A 24884-nucleotide genomic window follows, 5' to 3' on the forward strand; every position below is an offset into this window, starting at 1 on the left:
ACCCGATGAGTTTCTCCAGCATTTTTGTCTACCTTCGATTTTTCCAACATCTGCAGTTCTTTCTTAAACATAGTGCCCCTTATCAGTTTGTGATTGGCATCCAACACTCCCAAAATTAGAATACTTCCCTTCCTTTAGTAGGTGAAGTGGGATATAGTAAATATGGGATAGTACCTGTGCAATAAGTGGATGGTATTTGTAATAACTCGTGTGATACTTTATCCATTTCTAAAAAATATTTCAACTAGCCACCCGCTTTGAAGAAAAATTCTACTCCTAGGTTTTCCCTTTGAATCATTTGCTCAGACATTGCTCCCCAAGAATATGAACTGAATCTTCACTATATGTGAGTTATAACTCTGTCAACAACAATATAAGGTTTGTAAATCTTGTTAAATATCTTTGGATATTTCAGCAGTTCATACACGTGCATCTTGAGTTTCTATTTTATCCTCCTTTCTATTCCTTATGGTTGTATGATATCAGACCGCGTGTCCACTCCACGCTGATCCTCATTCATGCTTGTGGAGTTCACTGTCCTCCTGTGCAATACATTCTTCTTTTTGTCCCCCACAAGTATCTCTAGTTTTCTTTCTTGCTTAGCAATTCGAATCAGAGCGATATGGCACAGAAACAGGCCCTTCAGCTTACCTCATCTACACCGATCATCAACCATCTCTTTGCATTAATCCTACAATTTTCCCATTGTTTATTCTTTCCATATTCCCATTAACTCTCCCCAGATTTTATCATTCATGTACAAACCAGGAACAATTTCTCCACATGCATGGATTTATGAAAGGTAAATCATAAGGTAGTCAGCATGGATTTATGAAAGGTAAATCATGTCTGACGAATCTTATAGAATTTTTCGAGGATGTAACTAGTAGAGTGGATAAGGGAGAACCAGTGGATGTGTTGTATCTGGACTTTCAGAAGGCTATCGACAAGGTCCCACATAAGAGATTAGTATGCAAACTTAAAGCACACGGTATTGGGGGTTCAGTATTGATGTGGATAGAGAACTGGCTGGCAGACAGGAAGCAAACAGTAGGAGTAAACGGGTCCTTTTCACAATGGCAGGCAGTGACTAGTGGGGTACCGCAAGGCTAAGTGCTGGGACCCCAGCTATTTACAATATATATTAATGATTTGGACGAGGGAATTGAATGCAACATCTCCAAGTTTGCGGATGACACAAAGCTGGGGGGCAGTGTTAGCTGTGAGGAGGATGCTAGGAGGCTGCAAGGTGACTTGGATAGGCTGGGTGAGTGGGCAAATGCATGGCAGATGCAGTATAATGTGGATAAATGTGAGGTTATCCACTTTGGTGGCAAAAACAGGAAAGTAGACTGTTATCTGAATGGTGGCCGATTAAGAAAAGGGGAGATGCAACGAGACCTGGGTGTCATGGTACACCAGTCATTGAAAGTAGGCATGCAGGTGCAGCAGGCAGTGAAGAAAGCGAATGGTATGTTAGCATTCATAGCAAACGGATTTGAGTATAGGAGCAGGGAGGTTCTACTGCAGTTGTACAGGGTCTTGGTGAGACCACACCTGGAGTATTGCATACAGTATTGTTCTCCTAATCTGAGGAAGGACATTCTTGCCATAGTACAGAGAAGGTTCACCAGACTGATTCCTGGGATGTCAGGACTTTCATATGAAGAAAGACTGGATAGACTCGGCTTGTACTCGCTAGAATTTGGAAGATTGAGGGGGGATCTTATAGAAACGTACAAAATTCTTAAGGGTTAGATGCAAGAAGATTGTTCCCGATGTTGGGGAAGTCCAGAACAAGGGGTCACAGTTTAAGGATAAGGGGGAAATCTTTTAGAACCGAGATGAGAAAAACATTTTTCACACAGAGAGTGGTGAATCTCTGGAATTCTCTGCCACAGAATGTAGTTGAGGCCAGTTCATTGGCTATATTTAAGAGGGAGTTAGATGTGGCACTTGTGGCTAAAGGGATCAGGGGGTATGGAGAGAAGGCAGGTACAGGATACTGAGTTGGATGATCAGCCATGATCATATTGAATGGCGGTGCAGGCTCGAAGGGCCGAATGGCCTACTCCTGCACCTATTTTCGATGTTTCTATAATAATTTATTGTTACAATGTTGGATAGTCACATTTGGGATCTAAATTTTATTTTCCAATATTAAAACTGCTGGTTGTCTCCTGTTGAAAGTATTGTATTATTTATCTTCTTTGAATATGATAATATGAGAATGTTTTAAAAGGACTGCATTTGGCTCATTCACCCCAAACCTAAGCACAAATTTGAAGTGGAAAAAGAGGCCATTTATGTTTCAAAAAAGGACCACCCACACCTTGGAAAATGAGTAACCGGGCAAAAAAACGACGTCCATAAATCAACTTTTAGAACCCCTAGACGTCCCGAGATGCTGCTATATAACTTTGTAACTGTAAGAACCGCTGCAACCGATTGGTGTCTACCACTGTAAAAACCTGTCTGCCAGACAGTGTGGTAACAATCTATCTCAGTCAGGCCTAATGTACTTTCTCCAGATTGCAGAATACCCTTGCTGTGGTTCACCAGCCATTAGGTTTGCAAATGTATCAGTGTACCAACTCGATTATCACCTGGGATTTCAGTTCATTCTCACAAACAACTCGTAGAATTCATAGAAATGGATAATGCTGGCCCTTTGAAAATGAGAATTATATATCAAGCAGTCATATTTTTACATTAAGATTGCATTGTGTAAATTATAAGATTCTGCATCTTCGATCCTTTTGTTTCACCCCCTTTGCCGTGGTGGTTAAGAATTATATTGACAGAGGCTTAGAGTAATTTAAATGCCCCACTTTCTTGACAATAAATAATTATTTAAATATAGAGTTAGTGGTTGCAGAATATAATGGGTTTAGTTTAGAATTATAGCACATAAACAGTCCCTTTGGCCTACCAAGTCGATGGCAATCATTAATTACTTGTTTACACTACTTCTATGTTATCCCACTTTCTCATCTACTCCTGACACACCAGGGCAATTTTTACAGAGGCTAGTTAACCTGCAAACCAGCAAGTCTTGACGAAACAAGCCCATTGGGATAAAACCTCTACGCTAGTACAGCCTGTTTGTCTGAGGTTGGCCCCTTACAATCATTTACCTGCAATTTTTACTAATTTCTTGAAACGATACTGCCAATTCTTCCCTCTATCATAGTTCACTGAATGAAAAACTATCATTCTGACATCCTGTTTCCAGTGGTAGCTATCAATGTGTTTTTTGTTTTTTTTAAAACCCCATAGTTTGTAACTAGGATGAATCATTGAACCAGAGTTCTCACTTAATAACTCTCCATCCAAACTAGCTATCTTTACAAACACATCTTTGGGTCTCGCCTTTCAGTGCAAATACTCGTTCCTCATAGATCCCAGTTATATTGTCCGCCCTAAAACCCTGTTAATTTGTGCTAATCTTCCAGAGAATAATTGAGACCTTTCTTCTTCAGTCAATTTCCAAATCAGTTCCCAAGTTCACTGCACTTGAGGCAGTTGATATTCAGCCAGACTCTGGGTGGGTGGGTAGATGGCAGGATAGGACTTAATTGAGTGGGTGCAGTAGAAACTGTATACCAATGACTGCTGGAGTCAAGCTCCCCCTTTTGACGTTTCTTTTCTCTACCCCTCCTTCAGGTTTTCAATAAGCAGTTCTGGCAAGAATTCAGCACGGTGAGGATCTTGGCACCTTCAGGGGCTGCCTATGGGGCCCCGTGACCCAGCACCCAACACCCTTCCTGCCGCAGTTAGGAAAGTCCGTGACTGCTGATGCCACTGCTTCATGGCCAAGGCGCTGAGACTCGATCACACTGTTGGATCAGAACTGAAGATGTTTTACTTTTAAAACTGCTGCCATGAGGGGTGGCACCAAATATGAAGGGTTGATTTTTTTTGTTGTTTTAATTAGAAGTTATACTATTTTTACAGTTTCTTTATATGCAGAGAAGGTTAATTGATGGTGTATATCAAACTGTATTAGTAGAAATGTACTGTGCGAGAGACAGCATCTCTTGCTTGCCTGTCTAAGATTCAGTTTCCGATTTCAAAGGTCAATTTTTTTAAATGGTTTTAAAATTCAATAATACCATTTATAAGGGTGCGAGGGCATGGATTATATTCATTCAGGGTAGAGATTCTGAGATTATGTACAACTTTCACTGAACTCTTTTAAGATGGGGCCATGTTCTAAAGCCTGTTTAGCCGGTAGTTGGATGTAGGAGTTGCTGATGCTTCTCCAGACTTTAGGTCAGCCAGATCATCCTTGAAGAATTCCTCTGTCTTGGAATAGTCTGGTGGCATGAACAAAATATCTCTCAACTGCAAAGGCTATGCTTTTTCAGTCACTCCAATCTACTGGCCTGTCAGTCTGCTTGAGTAACAGCTTCCTAATGGACCCCTGCATGTTGCCGGTGGAGAAATGGATAGGCTATTGAAATGACTCCGAACAACTGGAAGGGTGAATTTGTGAAGGATGAAATTGAGAAAGGAATGAAAACAGTTTTATTTAAAAAAAACACTTAAATGTGAAGTTCTAGAAACACTAATGTTACACCTGAGTATATATTAATCCCTCGTTCAAACCAGCACCAAAGCTTTCTATTCTTCCACCTCTCCAAACACTGCAAATTACAATGGCATGATCCCCCATTTTTATTTGTACTGAGACCTGCAAAAGTAATTGTCTCTATAGGACAGTTCCACAGTGCTGAATCATGGGGTTGGTTGAAAGGGTGCAAATCATGCCTGTTGGGGATTACACATTTTTGTTTCCCTGAAAAAAAATTGAATGGAGGAGAGAGAAAAATGTAGAGCCTCCTATGGCAAAATCTCAATTTCTGTAAACTCTCCAGCCTGGGTTGCTCAGGAGAGCATAAAACAAATGAATCCGGATGTTACTTGGATCAGATGGTAGGGAAATTTAAGACTGCGTGTCTTAAGTCAGTCTGGTCAAATCTAGATCAGACTCGCTATGTGTTAACACTCCAAACCTTTCATTTCTAAACGGGTGCCAATGGGCAGCTGGAAAAAAACATCCTGTTTAATTTAAGGACCAATTAAAAAGGCAGATGACTCAAATATTTTCAACATCTCAAGTGCCCCCTTGCCTCCACACTGATTTTGCACTGTTAGTACTCCAGAGAACAAGAACTCGTAGGCACATTGAAGAAATACTACTGTTACAATTGTACAGCAATAGAGCTGCTGTTGCCAAAGGATCACTGGGTCATTGGAGATCTGTGGGACTGTGCTCAGTCTTTTAACTGAAACGCTGCTGGCCAACGTCTTTAATGGCATGGACATGGGCTTTCCTACTGAACAAACAGGAGAAACCCTGGTGTTAGCAGGGCATGTGCAAAGTGAGTTTTGCGATGCAGTTGTTACTTCATCTACTTTCAAAGGAAGTTTCTTTATCCGATTTGATGTAGCATTCAAAGAAAGTTCCCATAATATCGTGCCCCAATTAAGTTTGTGGTTTCTTCTGAAGGCACCTAAATGTTCCAATTTGCAAGTAAGAGCACATTCCTTCTCGGTTCCATAGTGTAATTTAGAATCTATAATAATTTTAAATAGATCCTCTGTATAGCCTTAAAGGGCATGATAACTTGAATGGATTATTTTGCTGTTACACTATGCATTAGGAATATGAACAAAATGAATGACAATAATGCTACAAAATATGCCCAGCCACATTGTCTTGTGCATAACACAAAAACATTTGACCCAAGTCTGGTAGAAATGTCAATGATGTGGGTGGGGGAGGGGAACTAAAATGAAAAAAATAAGATTTTTGTGGGTGTGGAGGAAATGTATTTAGTATCTCAATGTTCCTGATCTAAATGATATTTTTCAGAAAGATGGTATTACATAAGGGAAAAATAGTATTAATTAAGAGTGGACTTGGTATTAAGGGTTGCAAGTAAAACAGAAACTGCAGTGTGATATATGGGGAAATGAGACATATAAGAGATTTTTTAAGTGCACTTGGCAATATCCAGGCAAAAGAACTAATCAGTCACCAAACATGAAAGGATAGCAATCTGCCAGTTCCAGCTATGACTTTAGCATAATCCCCAGGAGGGACAGGTTGATTAATTTTGCTGGGTTATACCTCAGTGTTATGGCTGGAAATCTGGAGTAACCCATTCTCCAATTAGTCTCTGGATTTTAGTTTGCCAGCACCTAAACAAAATTAGATTTTTCCTTTTAAAATTATACTGGCTCTGCTTATCATCGAGGGCTTCCTCCCATGGTGATTCCAGGTCTGACGCAGCTGTATGCAGTTCCAAGTTACAGATGCCTGTATCCCATTGAGATGAGCAGTAACTTCACAACTTTGTCAGTGAAACTGGGGATTGTCTTCCTGTCTGTCTTGTATCTGTATACTGTGTGCATTAACAGTGTACATGTGCACACCTTGGTTTGCAAATCCATTTATTACTTATCTTAAAATCCAATTTAGATTTGGTTGTAGTTATTTATGGTGAAGGAGCGTATCCATGCTCTTGGAGCAGTGGATCGTGTTTTATATACAATGTAATGGACAAGAATAAAATACAAGAATGGGCCATCTGATTGTCTCTGGATTTATTCACAGCAACAGTATCAAAGTGGGTCTATTTTCTCCCATGCACATTTTAAAGAAGGAAATTTGACAGTAAATGATTGATCTGCTAATTTATTTTCAGTGAGGAGGAATCCTGATTAAGGTACCTCTGTGAGCTTGCTATGACTCTAAGCAATGCTGTGTCAGCCGAGATTCAGCAGGCACGGCCTTAATTAACATTGTATTCAAAGCGAGGCATTGGAACAAAGAGAGGCCCTTACTACCTCATTGTGTTTTAAACATTTTAACACAGCAAGCTAAGACAGGAGGTACACAAAATTGCTGGGGAAACTCAGCGGGTGCAGCAGCATCTATGGAGCGAAGGAAATAGGCGACGTTTCGGGCCGAAACCCTTCTTCAGACTTCTTTAGAAGCTAAGACAGGATATAGTTTTTAATCCATCAGAGGCTCGGATTTATTTTAGCTGTTTATAGGCTGGTAGATTTTCATTCCATTGATGTTTGATAGCTATAAAGTCATAGAGCAATACAGCATGGAAACATTATGTGGAAAAAGGTAGGTTCATTGACAGCTGTAAATTGTGCCTAATGTGTAGATGAGTGGTAAAATCTGGAGTGAGTTGGTAATGGTATATTATTGCCAAGTGTATCAAGATACAGTGAAAAACTTTGCTTTGCGTACTGTCTAGGAAGATCATAAGTAACATACAGTACATGATTACATCAGGTAGTGCAAAATAGAAAATAAACAGATTTACAGAATATAACATTTTACAGCTACTGAGAAAATGTAGATAAAGTTGAAAGTCTGCAACAAGATAGACTGGAAGTTTGGGAATTCATCCTTGGCATGTGAGAAGTCTGTTCAAAAGTCTGACAACAGTAGGAAAAAAGTTGTACTTGCATCTGGCAGCAGGTGCTTTCAAGCCTTTGTTTCTTCTGCACGACGGGAGAAGGGAGAAGAAGATGTGAGTGGTCCTCGATTATGTTGGCTGCTTTCCTGAGACAGCTTGAAGTATAGCTGGAATCAACGGGGAGCAGGGAGTGGAGAAGGCTGGGCTGTGTTTACAACTCTGCAATTTCTTGTCCTGGGTAGAGCAGTTGTAATGCCAAGCTGTAATGTAGCTGGATAAGATGCTTTCGATAGTGCATCTGTAGAAATGGATAAAAGTCATTGGAGACGTTCCAAATTTCTTTAGTCTTCTGAGGGATTGGAGGCAGTGGTGCGTTTTCCTGCACATGGTGGCAATGTGGTTGGGCCAGAACCAATTATTGGTAACTAGACCAAGTGGGACCCGTTACACAGGAGGCTTGGTCCCCCAACGTAATATTCCACCACTCGCCCATAGCCCCCAACTGCACAGGCACAACTCATCCATAGCACTCTCTCCCCCTCCTCTTCACCCTCCCTCTTCTTTCCCCTCTCCTCCCCCAATCCCTTCCTCACCTCTCCCTCCCACTCCTTCAGGGAGGGAGTAACCCTCACACTCCCTCTCTCCATAACTCCTCTCCCCTCCCTGCCCCCTCTTATCCTTCTATCCTCCCTCCCCCTATCCCTCTACACCTCCCCCATTGCTCTCCTCTCCCTATATTCCCCACTCCCCCTCCTCTACTCCTCCCCCACTCTTCCTCCTCCATCTTTTCCCTCCAACCCTCCCAAATCCCTCCCTCACCTCCTTTTCCCCTGCCCTCAGTCACTCAATCCATCCCTCCATAACTCCTCTCCCCTCCCTGCTCCCCTCCTCTCCCTCTATTCCCTCTCCTCCCCCACTCTCCCTCCCCAGGATCACGAGGTTGCAGCTCCTCTCCCTTCTTGTGTGCCCCGGAGGAGCATCAGCCGTCAGAACCAGGCCTCGAATCGGCCCCGAAGCACCAGCAGTTACGGCCGCACCGGCGTGTGGGCGGGAGGGGAGTGTCGGGTGGTGGAGGGGGGGAAAGCCATGGGAGAGAAGGGGGTATCACAGGAGAGGGGAGCAGGAGTCAACGAGGGGGACCAGAGGGGCTGGAGTTGCATTTGGGACTCACTACGGGCGCTGGAAGCTCCTCCGCCAGATCGGACTCTGCTTTCCGCTTGGCAACATCTCCGAATCCGGGCCGCTCCCGGTCCCTCCGAAAATTGTGTCCGGTTGGAGACCTCCGCTGGTCACCAACAGCGTCGCTCAGCTCCAGTAAAGACGCGATGGAGCAGGAAGGGGCGGACCGTCCTGGGGAGTGACAGGAGAAGAGACGTCCCGGGGGATGGCAGGAGAGGAGATCGATCTGTGCACGTGCGGTTTTTAAGATTTTTATACCTCGTTAACTTTTACACTATACCACCAATCTGAATGAAACTTGTTGCACTCGCAGCACAGGAGAACGGTGAGTAACCTGGCGAAAAATCGTAGCACTACCGCATACCGTTTTTGCATAAATAGAAAAACCCCGCAAACCGGAAGAGCACAAGATCAGTGTTTTATTTATGTACCCACCCACCTACCCCAGACCAGCTCCACCTCTGCACTATTGGTGTGTACATCACCCCGCTTCCTGAAATTGATAACCAAATCCTTTGTTTTGCAGCAGAGTATCGTTTTGACGCAATACTACAAAGTGTTTTATCTCCTTCACGTCATCATATTGAACTACAAAATTATCTATTGAAGGCAATAAACTAAACCAAAAAGCAAAAAAGTGCTGCAGAAATGAATAAAACAAAATCTGATAAATCTCTAGGGCTTGATAATTTGTATCCCAGAATATCAGGTAGCTGTGGGAATGATGGGTGAATTGGGTCCCATTAGAGGTCAGCAGTATCCTGTTAGACCTCAGCCTTCAGAAGCCATTAGATATAAAATCTGACGCCTTCTTCAACAAGAATGCCTTGTGTTTATGTTTTAGTAGTTCTTCGATCTCCTCGTTGTTTCTATTAATGTAGCAACATTTGCTGGCAGGGAAGCCTATGTCGCCAATGCTGGTGGCCTCCAAGCCAGGTTAAACATTTTGTGGCTCCTCGGTATTACGAATCATTAGGTTGGCCAAGGTATTGCAGTGGATTAGGTGGTGGTCCACCCTGTAGGTACAACATGGAACAGTGCAGCACAGGAATAGATGCAAGATGTGTGCACATAATGCCAAATTAAACTAATCCCTTCTGCCCGCAGGTGATCCTTACCTTCCATTTCACTGCATATTCATGTGTCTATCGGAAAGCCTCTTAAATGCAATAATCATGTTTTCAGTACCGCCCCTGGCAGCACGCTGCAGATACCTACCTCTCTATGTAAGAAAAACATTCCACATGGCATCCTCTTCAGTCTATCCTTTCCAAACCCTCTACATCCTTCCATTAATGGGGCAAACAGAACTACTCACAATACTTCAAATGCGACTGAACTAAATTTCTTTTAAAGCTGCAACATAACTTCCTGACCGTTATATGGGGGGTCCATAAGGAAGAGGAATGCTCAAGACAAGAGAAGGGGTCATCACTGAGAGGCGCGGACTCTTTGCCAGCGAAAAAGGCCTGGAGGTGGAGGCAAAGGGGGTGAAGACCAGAAGAGGCTGTGTGGCACAAGTGGCAGTTATGCTGGCTGCAAGATTTGTGAATGATGTATCTGAAGAAGTTGTAAATAGGAGATGAATGAGGGAGGGAGGGAGGGAGGGAGAAAAGAAACAAAATATTGGAACCATGAGGCACTGAACATTGCAGATGTTAAACAGTAATAGAGAACACTGGAAATACACAGCAGGGCAGTAAAAATCTCTGGAGCAAGAAATAGAGTTAACTAGGCTAAGTGGGACCCGTTGGGTCCCAGCATCACATGGGAGGGCTGGTCACCCAACGCAATATTCCGCTTCTCCACCAATTCCAATATTGCTGGCGGGGGGAGGGAGGTGGGGCTTTCTGTTGCGCAAGTTCGTACTATTTGTTATTTGTTGATCACACACACCCTCCACCTCACACAGACACACACACAGACTCTCACTCACACACACACACACACAGACTCATTCACACACATACACACACACACAGACTCATTCGCATACACACACACACTTTGCAAACAACAAACACATTTGCTGCAAACCACATCCCGGGGATTCACCATGGAGTAGACGTGCGTTCAGTGTTATTTGCAGCTCAGAGAGCCATGACCCTCTCGCTTCCTCCGTCTGGCAGAGACTGAGTGACCCACGACACTTTCGTGTTTTATAGTCCCTGCCACCAGCGGGGGCAGCAGAGAGAATGACGAAATATTTAAAAACATTAATATCTCTCTGATTTTTCATCGATGGGAAAAATCCTCCAATCCAGTCCGGCGGAGGGGGGTTCTGAGCGAGGTGCCCAAAAATGATGGTTGTAAGTGGCGGCGTTCTCTCGAAAATCACATTGTAGTGAGTCAAAAGCGGTCAAGATCTTACTTTTAGTAATATAGATGTCATGGTGATGATGTTTCACCAGATTTAGCCAGTTCAAGTACAAGGTGACAGTCCTCCATTGAATGGGAGCAACTGAAAGAAGGTTGATGCTGAAAAAACTGAGCCTGAAGAAGGGTTTCGACCCGAAACGTTGCCTATTTCCTTCGCTCCATAGATGCTGCCTCACCCGCTGAGTTTCTCCAGCATTTTTGTCTACCTTATGCGAAGAAATTAATGGGTTTTAGAGCTGATAAATCTCCAGGATTGTTGATTTGCATCCCAGAGAATGAAGGAGGTAGCTGTGAAAATTATTAATGCATTGGCTACCATTTTAAATTATCTGGATTATATAATAGTTCTTGCAGATTAAAGTGTAATAAACACAAACTCACTATTTTTAAATGAAATGAATGAGAAACATGAAAGAGTTGGTGTATTGAAAATAGGTCAGCAGACAGGACAAATAGCATGAACAAATGGTATTTTTCTGGAAGGCAGACAGTATGGCAAGATAGTCACAAAATGCTATGAGTCAGGCAGCATCTCTGGAGAAAATGGATAGGTGATATTTCACAGCAGGACCTTTCTTCAGACTAGGGGAAAACTGGAAGCGAAGAAATAACAATACAAATCGGGTGGGCAACAGATGACCTCAGGGAAGGAGGTTCCCTGATAGGTTGGTCATTGGCTCGAGACAGGTGTAAGCCCAAGTGGGATACATAGTTGGGAACTGTGGAACTAGTTTACTGATTTTTAGTGGGAGAGGGGGTGGGGGGAAAGATGGGGAACAGGGTGGGAAAAGGGCGGAGGTAGGTGGTTGTAAAAGTTACCCAAAATTGGAGAATTCAACGTTCATACTGTTGGCTTGTAAACTATCCAAGCAAAAAATGGAGGTGCTTTTCCTCCAATTGCGTGCGGCCTCACACTGGAATGGAGGAGGTCCAGGACAGAAAGGTCAGTATGGGAATGAGAAGGGTTGTAAAAGTGATTAGCAATCTGAAGGTCCAGTATGACTTGGTGGACCAAGTGCAAGTATTCAGCTAAATGGTGTCCAAGTGTGTGCTTGGTCAAGCTGATGTACAGGAGCCCACATGGGGAAAATGCACTAAATGAGGTTGGAGGAGGTGCATGTGCACCTCTACCTCACTTGGAAGGATTGCTGGGGTCCCAGGATGCAGGCAAAGGAGGAGGTATAAGGGCAGGTGTTACATCTTCTGCAGTTGCAGGGGAAGGTACCTAGGGAGGGGTCGGTATGAGTGGGAAGGGAGTGAATCCAGGAGTTGCGGAAAGTGTGGCTTCATCAGAAAGCAGAATGGGGTGGAGATGGGAAGATGTGATAACTGGTGAGCTTACATTGGAGGTGATGAAAATGTCCGAGGATGATGTGTTGGATACAGAGGCTGGTTGGGTGAAAGGTGAGGACCAGGAGAACTCTGTCCTTGTTGCGTCTGGGGGGGGGGGGGGAGAGAGGAAGCGAGAACAGGACTACGGGACACATGTGTGAGGGCCCCATCTATGACAGAAAGGGGAAAACTACGTTCATTAAAGAATGAGGACATCTTGGATGCCCTTGTATGGAAAACTTCATTTTGGGAGCAGATGTGACAGGGGTGGAGGAACTGAGCTAGGGCTGGATCTGTTCCTTGGTCTGATCTATTCATAATATACATCAATGATCTGGATAAGGGAATCAAAAAATATTTCCAAGTTTGCCAAAAGCATTCTTCTTATCGAGTCCACATCATAAGATTAGAAATTGTTCAGACAGAGCTGAACACACTTCTCTGACACAATGGCATCTTGCGCTTCTGGTGCGTAGTGGTGGAAAGATTGGTGGAAACAGGGCCACAACGTGACCGCTCTTTCCTTGACCCCACCAAAAGCATTAAACTGGGTGGATGCAAAGATGCTTCCAGCCAACCTGGACAGGCTGATTGAATGGGGAAATGTACATGAGGTGTAGTTTAATGTGGATAAATGTACACCGCAGTGTGAAAAGTATAGGTGGTGCTTATGGTGTTATCAAGGGAAGTGTTGACCTACAAAGAGACCTATACATCAGTCACTGAAAGTAAACACACAGGCGCGGCAAACAGTTAAGGCAGCTAATGAAACGTTGGCCTTGAATACAGATGATAGAATAATCTTGTTATATTTACACAGAGCCTTGATGAGACTAAACAGTGAGCACTGTGTGCAATTATGTTCTTCTTGCACAGAAAATACATATTTGCCATTAAGGGAGCGTAGCCAAGTTGCTCTTGTGATGGTGGGGCAGCCAGGAGAGCTTGTTGATTTGGTTCACATTCACTAGACAATATAGAACAGTACAGCACAGGAACAGGCCATCCAGCCCACAATGTCTGTGCCTAATATTATGACAAACCCACTCTTTTTTGTCTGCAAATAATCCATATCTCTCCATTCCCTGCATACCCATATAACTTTAGAAAGTGTCTTAAATGTCACTGTTATAACTCTTCCATCACCACCTCCACCTTCTGTGAGAAAAACTTGCCCCACATTTCTCTTTTAAAATTTGCCCCTCTCACCTCAAAGCTATGCCCTCTGGTATTTGCTATTTCTATCCTGGGAAAAAGATTCTGATTGTCCATCCTACCAATACCTTTCAAAATTGTAGAGACCTCTATCAGATCTCCCCTTAATCTCCAGTATTCCAGATAAAACAATACAAACTCCTTGTAGCCTAATACCCCCGTAATTCAAGCATCAGTCTGGTAAACCTCCTCTGCACCGTTTCCAAAGCCTGTGCATCCTCCCTGCAATGGGGCAAGCAGAACTGCACACAATACTCCAAATGCAGCCTAACCAAAATCCTATAAGCTGCATCAAGATTTCCTGACTCTTATAAAATGCTGCAACCTATGACAGCAAGCACATCATATGAGTTGTTTAGTACTCTATCTAGTTGTGTTGCCACTTTCAGGAAACCCAACCCTCTGCAAGTCAGTGCTGTTAAGGGTTCTGCCATTAAGTCATTAAAATGAGGGACATCAAATTAAAACGAGACAAAATGTTGAGAACATGTCTCCCAGGCGGGGCTGTCTAGAACCAGGGATCATTGGTTCTTCATGTGCTTCGAGATGACCAGTTTCTTCCAGCTTGCCTGTAAAACCATAGACATTAACTTCAGGCTGGTAGGCTTAGCTGTGCATGCCAGGACCACAGAAAAATAGTATGAAATATCCTTAAGAGTTGTCTTTGAAGCCACAAGATTTGCTTAGCAATGTGAAGTGATTCAGGTCAGGAAATGGTATTGGGTAGACTGATGGTAGACTTAATCCCCAGGGCCTGATGTTCTGCATCCCAGGGTACTCAATGAGGTGGCTCTAGAAATCGTGGACACATTGGTGACCATTTTCCAATTTTCTATAGATTCAGGATCAGTTCCTGTGGATTGGAGGGTAGCTAATGTTATCCCACTTTTCAAGAAAGGAGGGAGAGAGAAAGCAGGGAATTATAGACCAGTTAGCCTGACATCAATGGTGGGGATGATGCTGGAGTAGATTATCAAAGATGTAATAGAGGCACATTTGGATAGCAGTAACAGGATCGGTCCGTCAGCATAGATTTACGAAGGGGAAATCATGCTTGACTAATCTTCTGGAATTTTTTTAGGATATAACAAGTAAAATGGACAAGGGAGAGCCAGTGGATGTAGTGAACATGGACTTTCAGAAAGCCTTTGATAAGGTCTCCCCACAAGAGATTAGTGGGTAAAATTATAGCACATGGTATTGGGGGTAGAGTGCTGACATGGATAGAAAATTGGTTGGCAAACAGGAAACAAAGAGTAGGGAATAACGGGTCCCTTTCAGAATGGCAGGCAGTAACTAGTGGGGTGCCGCAAGGTTCGGTGCAGGGACCGCAGCTATTTACAATACATATTAATGATTTAGATGAAGGAATTCAAAGTAACATTAGCAAATTTGCAGATGACACAAAGCTGGGTGTTTCCATTGGGTGGTACCGTGAGCCCGCAGCCTCGCCGGCAGCTGTTCGTCCTTTCGACTTTTTTTGTTTAATGTGGGAGGGGTGGGGGCGGGGAATAGGGGGGAAACAGCAGACTAAGTTTTTTAGTCACTTACCTCGGTGGAATGCGACTTTTCTCCTAGTCGCACTTTTGCCCTCCCTCGCAGCCTAACAGCTTGGATTGGTGCGGCCTCTCCCGGAATCAGGCCCAGAGCTTCGGCAGGGGGTGCAGCGCTGACTTTCCATCGCGGAGCCGGGCGATCCCTTGCCAGGAATCGCCAGAAGTGCTCCGATCGCTGGCTCGCGGACAACATCCTGAAGCCGCGGTCTGCAGAGCTTCTAGCCGCAGGCGCGGCGCGGCGTGGATTTTCCATCGCGGAATCTGGGATCGCTGGAGAAGAGCTCCAACCACCAGCCTGCAGCCTATAACATTGTGAAGCCGTGGTCTCCGGTAGGAAGTGGCCGATTCGCGACCTTCAAGCCGCTGAGTGTCCGTCCGACCCGACATCGGTGTTTTGAGCATCCCGATGAGAGGGCCTGTACATCGGTCTGTCCGTAGCGGCGACTGCGGAGGGTTCATGGCCCGACCACGGATGAACAAAGGAGGAGGACTGACTGAACGTTATTGCCTCCCACCGTAGCGAAGAATGTTGGTTCCACTGTGGTGGATGTTCATGTTGTATTCTATTGTGTATTGTGCTCTTTTTGATTGTGTGGCTGCATGGTAAATCAAATGCCACTGTCCCTTAATTGGTGCATGCGGCAATAAAGGTGAACTTGAACTTAAACTTGAAGTGTGAATTGTTACGAGGATGCTATGAGGATGCAGGGTGATTTGGACAGGTTGCGTGAGTGCGCAAATGCATGGCAGATGCAGTATAATGTGGATAAATGTGAGGTTATCCACTTTGGTGGCAAGAACAGGAAGGCAGATTATTAACTGAATGGTGTCAGGTTAGGAAAAGGGGAAGTACAGCGAGACCTGGGTGTCCTTGACACCAGTCACTGAAAGTAAGCATGCAGGTACAGCAGGCAGTGAAGAAAGCAAATGGCACGTTGGCCTTCATAACAAGAGAAGTTGAGTATGGGAGCAACAAGGTACTTCTGCAGTTGTATAGGGCCCTGGCAAGACCACATCTGGAGTATTGTGTGGAGTTTTGGTCTAATTTGAGGAAGGATATTTTTGCTATTGAGGCAGCGTATGATCACATGGTTTATTCCCGGGATGGCGGGACTGGAAGGTTTGGAAATTCACATCCTGCCAGCTGTGGAAGTAACCGGTTGCTATGCAATTTGACTATCAAAATCCCAAATCACTAACACCCTCAGATTCTGACTGAACCATTCAGGGAAATTTATAAATCTTTCTTTTATTTTCCACTTTAGATACCCGATTGCAGTTCTTCTAAAGAAGGCCAAATCTCCTCATGTATGGAATGCCAGATTGGAAGCAACAGGTGCTCTACCAAGGACATTAGAGGAACGTGCATGAGAGATAAGGATTTTGGGACAATTAAAATACCACGTTACGAAATTACTGCGATAAGAGATATGTTATGATTCATTGAGCAAGGCACGAAAGCTGAACTTCCCGTCTAAGAAAGCTTCTCTCCACAGGCTTATCCCAAATAAATTTGCATTTCAAGAATCGAAGGCAGATGCTGGAAATCAACGCAAAACCCGGTAAGTTAGACTGCATCAGTGGAGAGGAACAATCAAATCCCGGAAAAAAGAGAAAACAAGATGCCTTTACGTTACATAGAGGGTGGGGAAGAGCCAGAGGAGGAAAAGGGAAATACCTCTGAAAGGACTAAACCAGGATTGCTGGAGATATGTTGGTCTATGTAGGTGGTTAGAGAGGAAAAGTACAGGCAAATAAATGTAAAAGTTGAGGGCGGACAATTTATCAGACGGCCTTATGATTGCTGCAATACAACGGGAATGTTAAAGATTGGCCGCGGGATGTAATCACAGGGGTTCCTCTATTACCAGAAGGACTGCTACCCCAGGGGTGAGGGCATGGTCCCCAATCACAAATCCAGTTGCAGTCCTGTCCTCTCTCCCTCCTGCACTGCCCCCCGCTTCAGGGAGCATCAGTGTTAGGCTCTTGCTCTTCCAAATACAGGTTGAATGTGAAGATTATTTCACTTGCCCACCTCTCTCTCTCTCTCTCTCACTCACACACACACACGCAACAAAGGTGCTAGGTTTGCTATATAGTCTTTATTTGTCAGGTTACAGTTTGTGTACATTAAATCGCCAGCACTGACCAAGGGCCACGGCCACACCGGGCTCAGGTAACGCAGCAACATGCGGTGCGGGCGGCGGTGCTGAGGTCCTGGCTGCCGCCGGGTGAGTGCGGGACGTTGCGCATCAGTTCCCGCACCGTCAACAGGCTGAAGGCGATGGTTTCGTGCGGCGTGGCCGCGCCACATTCGTAGAGGCAGGCGAAGACGGCGGGAGAGGGGTGAGGTTCCTGCCCGACGGCGCCCGGCTCGACGTAGGCCAGGTCCGAGTAGGCGCTGGGGCCTCGGTGGATGACCCAGGGCTCGGACCAGGCGTGCGGGTCCGGCGGGGAGGCGCTGAGGTAGAGGCCGAGGTGCAGGCGGGCCGTTGGGCTGGTGGGGTGGCAGAACAGCGCCCATGTGGTGGCGGGGAGACCGGGGGGCAGCTCCGGGGAAGAGGAGCGGTCACTGGTCCCGGACTCTTTAGCCCGGCCGGACACAAGGCCCGGGAAACCCACCATGCTGCCGTGGCATCCGCCCCGTGTCTCCGGCAGCCGGGGGACGGGCAGGCCCTCCTGGAAGGCAGCGCCACGGTGCAAGCTCAGCGCCTGGACCCGGTAGGTGCCCGGTGTCCTGGCGTTGCAGTAGACGGCGGCCTCGCCCGGCCCCTCGTCCAGCGACACCAGCTGGCACTCCACCGTCTGGGGGCCGCTCAGCAGCTCCCCGGCCCGCCAGCGCTGCCCGTGATCGTCGCTGTAGAAGGCGAAGGAGTGCGGGCTGGTCTTGCACCTCCTGCCGAAGCAATCCTTGGCGTCGATGCGGTAGGCGTAGGCCGGCAACAGGAGCCGCCCGCACCGCAGCTGGATGCCGTGGCCGGGGCCCAAGCCGAAGGTGGCCCAGTCCCACAGGCAGCGGCCCAGCGTGGCCTCCGTCAGGTCGCCGGGGCTGCTCCAGTTACGGCCCAGGTCCGAACTGCTCACACAGCAGAAGCGGGTCACGTTGTCCCCGGTCTGGAGCTGATGCGCCTCCGACACCTTGCTCGGGATGGCGATGAAGAAGAGGAAGATGGTGCCAGTGGAGCCGTCGTAGACTGGGCACGGGTTCATGGAGCGGTGTCCCGACAGCAGGGCGGACCTCACCACCTCCATCGCCCCCCACTGCAACACAAAGACAGGCAGAGCACGGCATCACATGGCTGGATTGGTGTCACCAACAAATGTTGCAAACTACCGTTTACAAATTCCCACCAGGATTCCCACCCTCCGGAACGACCTCCGCCCCCGTCGCATCTTGGGGAAACGGTGCAAGGGGCAGCGCGAATTGAACATTGGAATGCAGGAGTCATCCCCTCTTCGGAGCCAGTTCCCCACGACCTTCAATTCCTCCACGTTTCTATAAACAAAGTATCTTGTGCCATAACCCTACAGGCCAGAAATTCGTCCTCTGAGTGCTCTCTACACACCTCAGGTTTAAAGGAAATGCACTCTCCGCCTCCCCCCAACCATATATCTAGGTCCTGACACGGGTGGTTGTGCCGCCAGCAGAGATAATCAATATCTATCCTCAACATCTCCATAGACGATGTCTGACCCGCTAAGTCTCTCCAGCAGTTTGTGTTTTGCTGAAGCATCCCGCATCGGCAGCCTCTGGTGCCTCGGGAACTGCCCTGTTATGCCCGAGATTTTAAGTGAAAATAAAACCGCTCCTCATTCTTCTAAACTCTAAACTTCTTCAGGGACGGTGCAAGGTCGCTCTCATCCCAGGGTTCGGCCTGGTGAATCTCTGCTCACTGCATCCAACGCTGGTGCTGCCAACACATGTAACACCATCCCGGGATGGGGTACACTCCCGGCCGTCAGTGACGCCAAATGGACAGAATTTCCAGGCTATTGAATGTTGTTGTTAAATAATACCGATAGCCAAACATTTCATTTTATTTGGTGTCGCGTAATATTATAAACATGACCTGTTGAATCAGATATCAACCATTGGAACATTAATGATTGGAGTTTCATTGTCCTTTCTTAACAATGGTGACAAAGTGCAGTCCTCCCGTCGGGGCCTCGCCCAAACTCTGTACAACTCCAACAAAACCACCCTAAAATAACCCCTTTGCACAGTTTGCCTGCTGCACCCGCGTGTTAGCACCGAGTGCCAACTACCCCACACCTGTCCCGTGTTACGGTCACAATTTTAACATTCGCTTTACACTGGGGGGGGGGGGGGGGGGAGGAGGAGGGAAGAGAGGATGAGAAAGAGGGGGTGGGGGGTGGAGGAGAGGGGTAGAAAGAGGAGGAGAGGGAGCGGGCGGGGAAGAGGAGAAAGAGGGTGGGGTGTGGAGGAGAGGGGGGAGGAGGTGGGAAGCAAAGATCCTATAGGTTCTTTGGTGGGAAGAGAAGAGAGGGGAAGCCAGCAGCCGCCAGGGAGGGAAGAGGGGGAAGGAGGTGGGAAGAGAGGGGAAGCCTGCTGCGGCCAGGAAGACCTCCCCGCAGATCCCACCACGACCCCCGCAGTTCCCACCGATCTGCGCTCACCTCCACCCGGTTCCGGGACAGCTCGCCCCTGCGCACCACCAACACGTTGGCGTCCACGTCGGCGGGGCTGCGCCTTTCCTCGGCGAAAGCGAGGAGGGTCCCCGAGGCGGGCAGGTGGAGCAGCGCGGGGATCCGGTAGGTGGTCCCATTCTTCCTCTGCTCGAACAGGATGGTCTTGGCCGGGAGATCACGGGAGATCATTCTCGGCGAGTCGGGAGCGGGTCGGCCGGCGGAGGGGGTGAGTCCGCTGTCTGGCGCCGGAATCCGAGCCCACAGGAGTCAAGCGGAGTTCAGCCGAATGCGCACGGATGTGCCGAGCTCCTTTGTCCAAAGATCTTATAGTAACCTGAGCCTATCTGACCCGACCCGACTCGCAGTGTAATCAATGTTGTGGGGCAACAGTTTGTGTGGGTTAGATTCATAAATCTGTCAGTTCATACTTCTTGTCAACAATAAAATTTGACTCTGGTAATTGTCTTTTTTAATGTTTTTTAAATCATTTATTTTTAAATGGCTCACAAGCAGTGTTTGAGTTGATTTTGTAGTAACCGGAACCGACCCGACTCGCAGGGTGATTGACATTGCGGAACTTTTTGTGTGTGATATAGGGTTAGATTCATAATTCTGTTAGTTCATAATTCTGTTAATTCTTGTTAAAGAATAAAATGTTTATAAACACACATACATGAAAATTATATAAATGTATATAATCATATAACACACACAATTATATTTCTTCTGATCCAATAATGAACTTTATTTCAGACTAGACAAGGAACATTAAATAAGAAACATTGTAAACCTTCCCGCAACTTCACACACACTAGGCCTTATCCCCCACCCCACCCCCCGGCACTCCCTTGCCTGCCCCCTCACTACAATGTCTCCCCCCCTCCTATGCCCCTCTCCCGCTGCCCCGGGCCGCGCACTCCCTCTCCCCTGGCCCCACACTCCCTCTCCCGCTGCCCCGGACCCCACACTCCCTCTCCCGCTGCCCCGGACCCCACACTCCCTCTCCCGCTGCCCCGGACCCCACACTCCCTCTCCCGCTGCGGATCCAATCTTTGGCCGGCAGCAAGATGGCGGGGGCAGGTTGCTAAAATGAGTCATATAATCGCCCATGAATCCGCCCATGAGCGTACTACACGGTGGCGTGAGAGTAACCCATCTTGCTCTGCTATAAGATCTTTGCCTTTGTCCACCTCCAGCCTGACCTGCTGCCCTCACTGGGTTAACCCCTTCATGGTCGAGACTCGCACGGAAGGATTAGCACGGCCACTGGAGATCGGCTCAAGGCCTGAAGAAGTGTCCCGACCCATAACATCAACTGTCCATGTTCTCCCTTTTAACGTTTCAAGAGCAGCGCCTCGCTTGCATTACCGAGCTACTCTCGGCAGAAGCAGACGAAGTCTAGTCCCCTTCAGAAGGATCCCCGTCCGAAAAGTCATCTCTTCATTTTCTTACACAAATGTCGCTGTTCCTCCAAAACGTTGTTTTTTTTTAATCAAGATCCCAGCATTGACAATGTCTCTGAACCGCTCTCAAGTCTGCTCGCCGTCCGGAGTAAGCGTGACATAAATTGGGGGGAACTGGGGGAGTTTTGAGGGACTGGGAGTGAGCGAGGGCAGTAGGAAAGAGGGAAGGAGGAAGGTGAGTGGGAGGAGGAGGGGAATTGTGGGAAGGCAGTAGAAAGGGAGGGAAAGCGGCAAGGATGGGAAAGTAAGGGGAGAGATAAATGAAAGTGTGAAGAGTAGGATGAGAGGGCAAAGGGACGGATAATGAGGGCAGGGAGAAGGGATTGAGGCGGAGGGCAAGGGAAGGACAGGGGGTGAGAGGGAGGGGAGATTAAGTGGCTCCCGTGTGTTTGGAAGTGCTGGTGTTCTTTCTGAGCCACATAAGGCTAACCTATACCTATTGTGGGATATGGGAGAGCTGCCGCCTGCCACACACATTCTCCGCGTGACCACGAGGGTTTCTCCGGGTGCTCTGGTTTCATTCCTTCACACATGAAGGGCGGTCGGTTAACTGGCCATTGAAAATTGCCCCTGGCCGTAGGTCAGTGGGGAAGATGAGGGTGGTATGTGAAGGAGACGAGTTGCAAGGAGACTGGGGAAATGAGATGAGACTAATGTGACTGCTTCTTGTGGAGCTAGCATATACCCAATAGGCCGATAGCCATAAGATCCTGTGTTTGAACAATAATTCCGGAAACAATTTAATATCCAATAGCCAGAAGCCAAGTTTACTTAACTGGAGATAGACTTAAAACGCTGGAGTAACTCAGTGGGCCAGGCAGCATCTTTGGAGCAAAGGACCGAACTGGGTATGTTGTGGTGGGGAGTCGTTTTGTGTCCTGGGCATTTGGCCAGAGCAGCAGTTAGTCCCACTGTGCGTGAAGATCAGACTTCTGGCACATCATCGAACTGAGCTCCGAATTACTGCACTGGTCCATCTGTGACTGCACTGGGAAGTGAGTGACCACACAGGCCCACTGGGCCATCTGCAACTGGGAGATGCAACGAGACCTGGGTGTCATGGTACACCAGTCATTGAAAGTAGGCATGCAGGTGCAGCAGGCAGTGAAGAAAGCGAATAGTATGTTGGCATTCATAGCAAAAGGATTTGAGTATAAGAGCAGGGAGGTTCTACTGCAGTTGTACAGGGTCTTGGTGAGACCACACCTGGAGTATTGCGTACAGTTTTGGTCTCTGAGGAAGGACATTCTTGCCATAGAGGGAGTGCAGAGAAGGTTCACCAGACTGATTCCTGGCATGGCAGGACACTATGAAGAAAGACTGGATAGACTCGGCTTGTACTCGCTAGAATTTAGAAGATTGAGGGGGGATCTTATACAAATTTACAAAATTCTTAAAGGGTTGGACAGGCTAGACGTAGGAAGATTATTCCCGATGTTGGAGAAGTCCAGAACAAGGGGTCATAGTTTAAGGATAAGAGGTACACAGAGAGTGGTGAATCTGTGGAATTCTCTGCCACAGAAGGTAGTTGAGGCCAGTTCATTGGCTATATTTAAGAGGGAGTTAGATGTGGCCCTTGTGGCTAAAGGGATCAGGGGGTATGGAGAGAAGGTGAAGGTACAGGATACTGAGTTGGATGATCAGCCATGATCATATTGAATGGCGATGCAGGCTCGAAGGGCCGAATGGCCTACTCCTGCACCTATTTTCTATGTTTCTATCTGTGAGCCCTGTCTCAAACTACTCAACTATTCAATCCACTGGGATCATGAACGCTGCAACCAGTTTATCCTTTAGAACCATCCTGACATCGGACAATTGGTCATCAGCTGGACCAGATGCTGGTGTAACGCGATTCCAGGGTCAATTATTTGGTAGCGAATCCACAATAAAAAGACTCCAGCCTTCATAATGAGGTCAATTTTATTATTAATCGCAGAATTAACAATGCAATAAATGTGCAACAAGCAAAAGTCAAATAAAATTAACAGTTTAACATTTAGAATAAGCCATGAGCAAATATTGGAACAGGTAGCAATGCCTGAGATAGGTTTCTAGAGATAGTCGGGTCTGGCCTATTGATGAAGTGAGTTTCAATAGTCAGAAACGTGGAGGTCAAAAGCTGGATTTTTCAAGTAGGGAGAGGAGAAGTGATGGAACACTGGTGGATGAAGATCCAAAACTATTGGGCACAAATGGTTCCACAACACATCCACCTATTTCTTACACCCTTCCGCTCCCCAATCGCATTTCCCATTGCATTGTGATATGGAAAAAGGTAATTAGCCCTCTGTGGTTTGCCATTTCCCAGAGCAATCCCACCAGCCCCATTCTCCCTCAACACTTTATCTAACATTTGTTTATTAAGTTCTACCCCTCTATGATTCTCCTTCCACCCACCCGGGTGAGTGAGTATAGCCTGGAAGTAGGTGAGTCAGAGGGAAATAAGATTTAAAAAGAACACCAAATGCCCAGGTTTGAGTAATTTTCAAATTAGCCCTAAAGTAGTTAATTAGGTAATAGATGAAGAAGTGCAGCTGTAGCGGAGAGGCCTTGTTGGGAGCGGCCTTGTTGAGGTGAAATGCCTTGGTGAGTAAAGTGTGAGTCTTTGGCTAGAGTCGTCGGTGAGGAGGCTGAGGCAAGGAGGCTACACTGATGGAAATTTGAGATTTGTGATTTTTGGCCACTGAAGAAATGGCAGGCAAGTTGGTACAGTGTGTTTCCTGCAGGAGGTGGGAAGTCAGGGACACTGCTGGTGCTTCTGGAAACTACACCTGCAGAAATTGTGTCTAGGTGCAGCTCCTGAATGAAGGTGTTGGGGAACTGGAGAAGCAGCTGGATGACCTCAGGGCCAGCCAGGAAAACAAGAGTTGGCAGAGGAAAGAAAGAGTAGGGATTAATGGGTCCCTTTCAGAATGGCAGGCAGTGACTAGTGGGGTACTGCAAGGCTCGGTGCTTGGACCGCAGATATTTACAATATACATTCATGATTTAGATGAAGGGATTACAAGTAACATTAGCAAATTTGCAGATGACACAAAGCTGGGTGGCAGTGTGAACTGTGAATAGGATGCTATGAGGCTGCAGGTTGACTTGGACAGGTTGGGTGAGTGGGCAGATGCATGGCAGATGCCATTTAATGTAGATAAATGTGAGGTTATCCACTTTGGTGGCAAGAACAGGAAAGCAGATTATTTGTCAAGTTAGGAAAAGGGGACGTACAACGAGATCTGGGTGTCCTTGTACATCAGTCACTGAGAGTAAGCATGCAGGTACAGCAGGCAGTGAAGAAAGCTAATGGCATTTTATCCTTCATAACAAGAGGAGTTGAGAAGAGGAGCAAAGATGTCCTTCTGCAGTTGGACAGGGCCCTGGTGAGACCACATCTGGAGTATTGTGTGTGGTTTTGGTCTCCAAATTTGGGGGAAGGGCATGCTTGCTATTGAGGTAGTGCAGCGCAGTTTCACTAGGTTAATTCCCGGCATGGTGGGACTGTCATATGATGATAGAATGGAGCGACTGGGTTTTTATACACTGGAATTTAGAAGGATGAGAGGGCATCTTATTGAAACACATAAGATTATTAAGGGATTGGACACGCTAGGAAACATGTTCCCGATGTTGGGAGAGTGCAGAACTAGGGGCCACAGTTTAAGAATAAG

General features: G+C 46.6%; 2 protein-coding genes across 5 annotated transcripts in view; one reads left to right on the forward strand and one right to left on the reverse strand.

Moving 5' to 3' along the window:
- Positions 1-6598, forward strand: part of LOC116979769 (serine/threonine-protein kinase 25-like) — a 68633-nt gene extending 62035 nt beyond the window's left edge. For all 4 annotated transcript variants that reach the window (XM_033031540.1, XM_033031537.1, XM_033031538.1 and 1 more), the window contains one exon: positions 3667-6598. In XM_033031540.1, coding sequence (XP_032887431.1) covers positions 3667-3706 — 40 coding nt within the window. In that variant the 3' untranslated portion in view covers positions 3707-6598. The remainder of the gene's footprint in view (positions 1-3666) is intronic.
- A 10594-nt stretch (positions 6599-17192) lies between these two features.
- On the reverse strand, positions 17193-20062 carry LOC116979770 (sialidase-4-like). The gene is made up of 2 exons (XM_033031541.1): positions 19748-20062; positions 17193-18370 (listed from the first exon to the last, which is right to left on the reverse strand). Exons 1-2 carry the CDS (start codon positions 19946-19948, stop codon positions 17282-17284), a joined length of 1290 nt encoding a protein of 429 aa, XP_032887432.1. The 5' UTR covers positions 19949-20062; the 3' UTR covers positions 17193-17281.
- Between the last annotated feature and the right edge of the window lie 4822 nt (positions 20063-24884).

The sequence above is a fragment of the Amblyraja radiata genome, chromosome 13, assembly GCF_010909765.2.
Source record: "Amblyraja radiata isolate CabotCenter1 chromosome 13, sAmbRad1.1.pri, whole genome shotgun sequence".
Classification (NCBI taxonomy): Eukaryota; Metazoa; Chordata; class Chondrichthyes; order Rajiformes; family Rajidae; genus Amblyraja; species Amblyraja radiata.

Excerpts from the sequence above, each read along its gene's own strand:
- LOC116979770 (XM_033031541.1), bottom strand. The coding sequence starts at position 19,948 with ATGATCTCCCGTGATCTCCCGGCCAAGACCATCCTGTTCGAGCAGAGG. Across the intron at positions 18,371-19,747 it reads TGTCCCGGAACCGGGTGGAG|TGGGGGGCGATGGAGGTGGT; the intron begins GTGAGCGCAGAT and ends TTTGTGTTGCAG.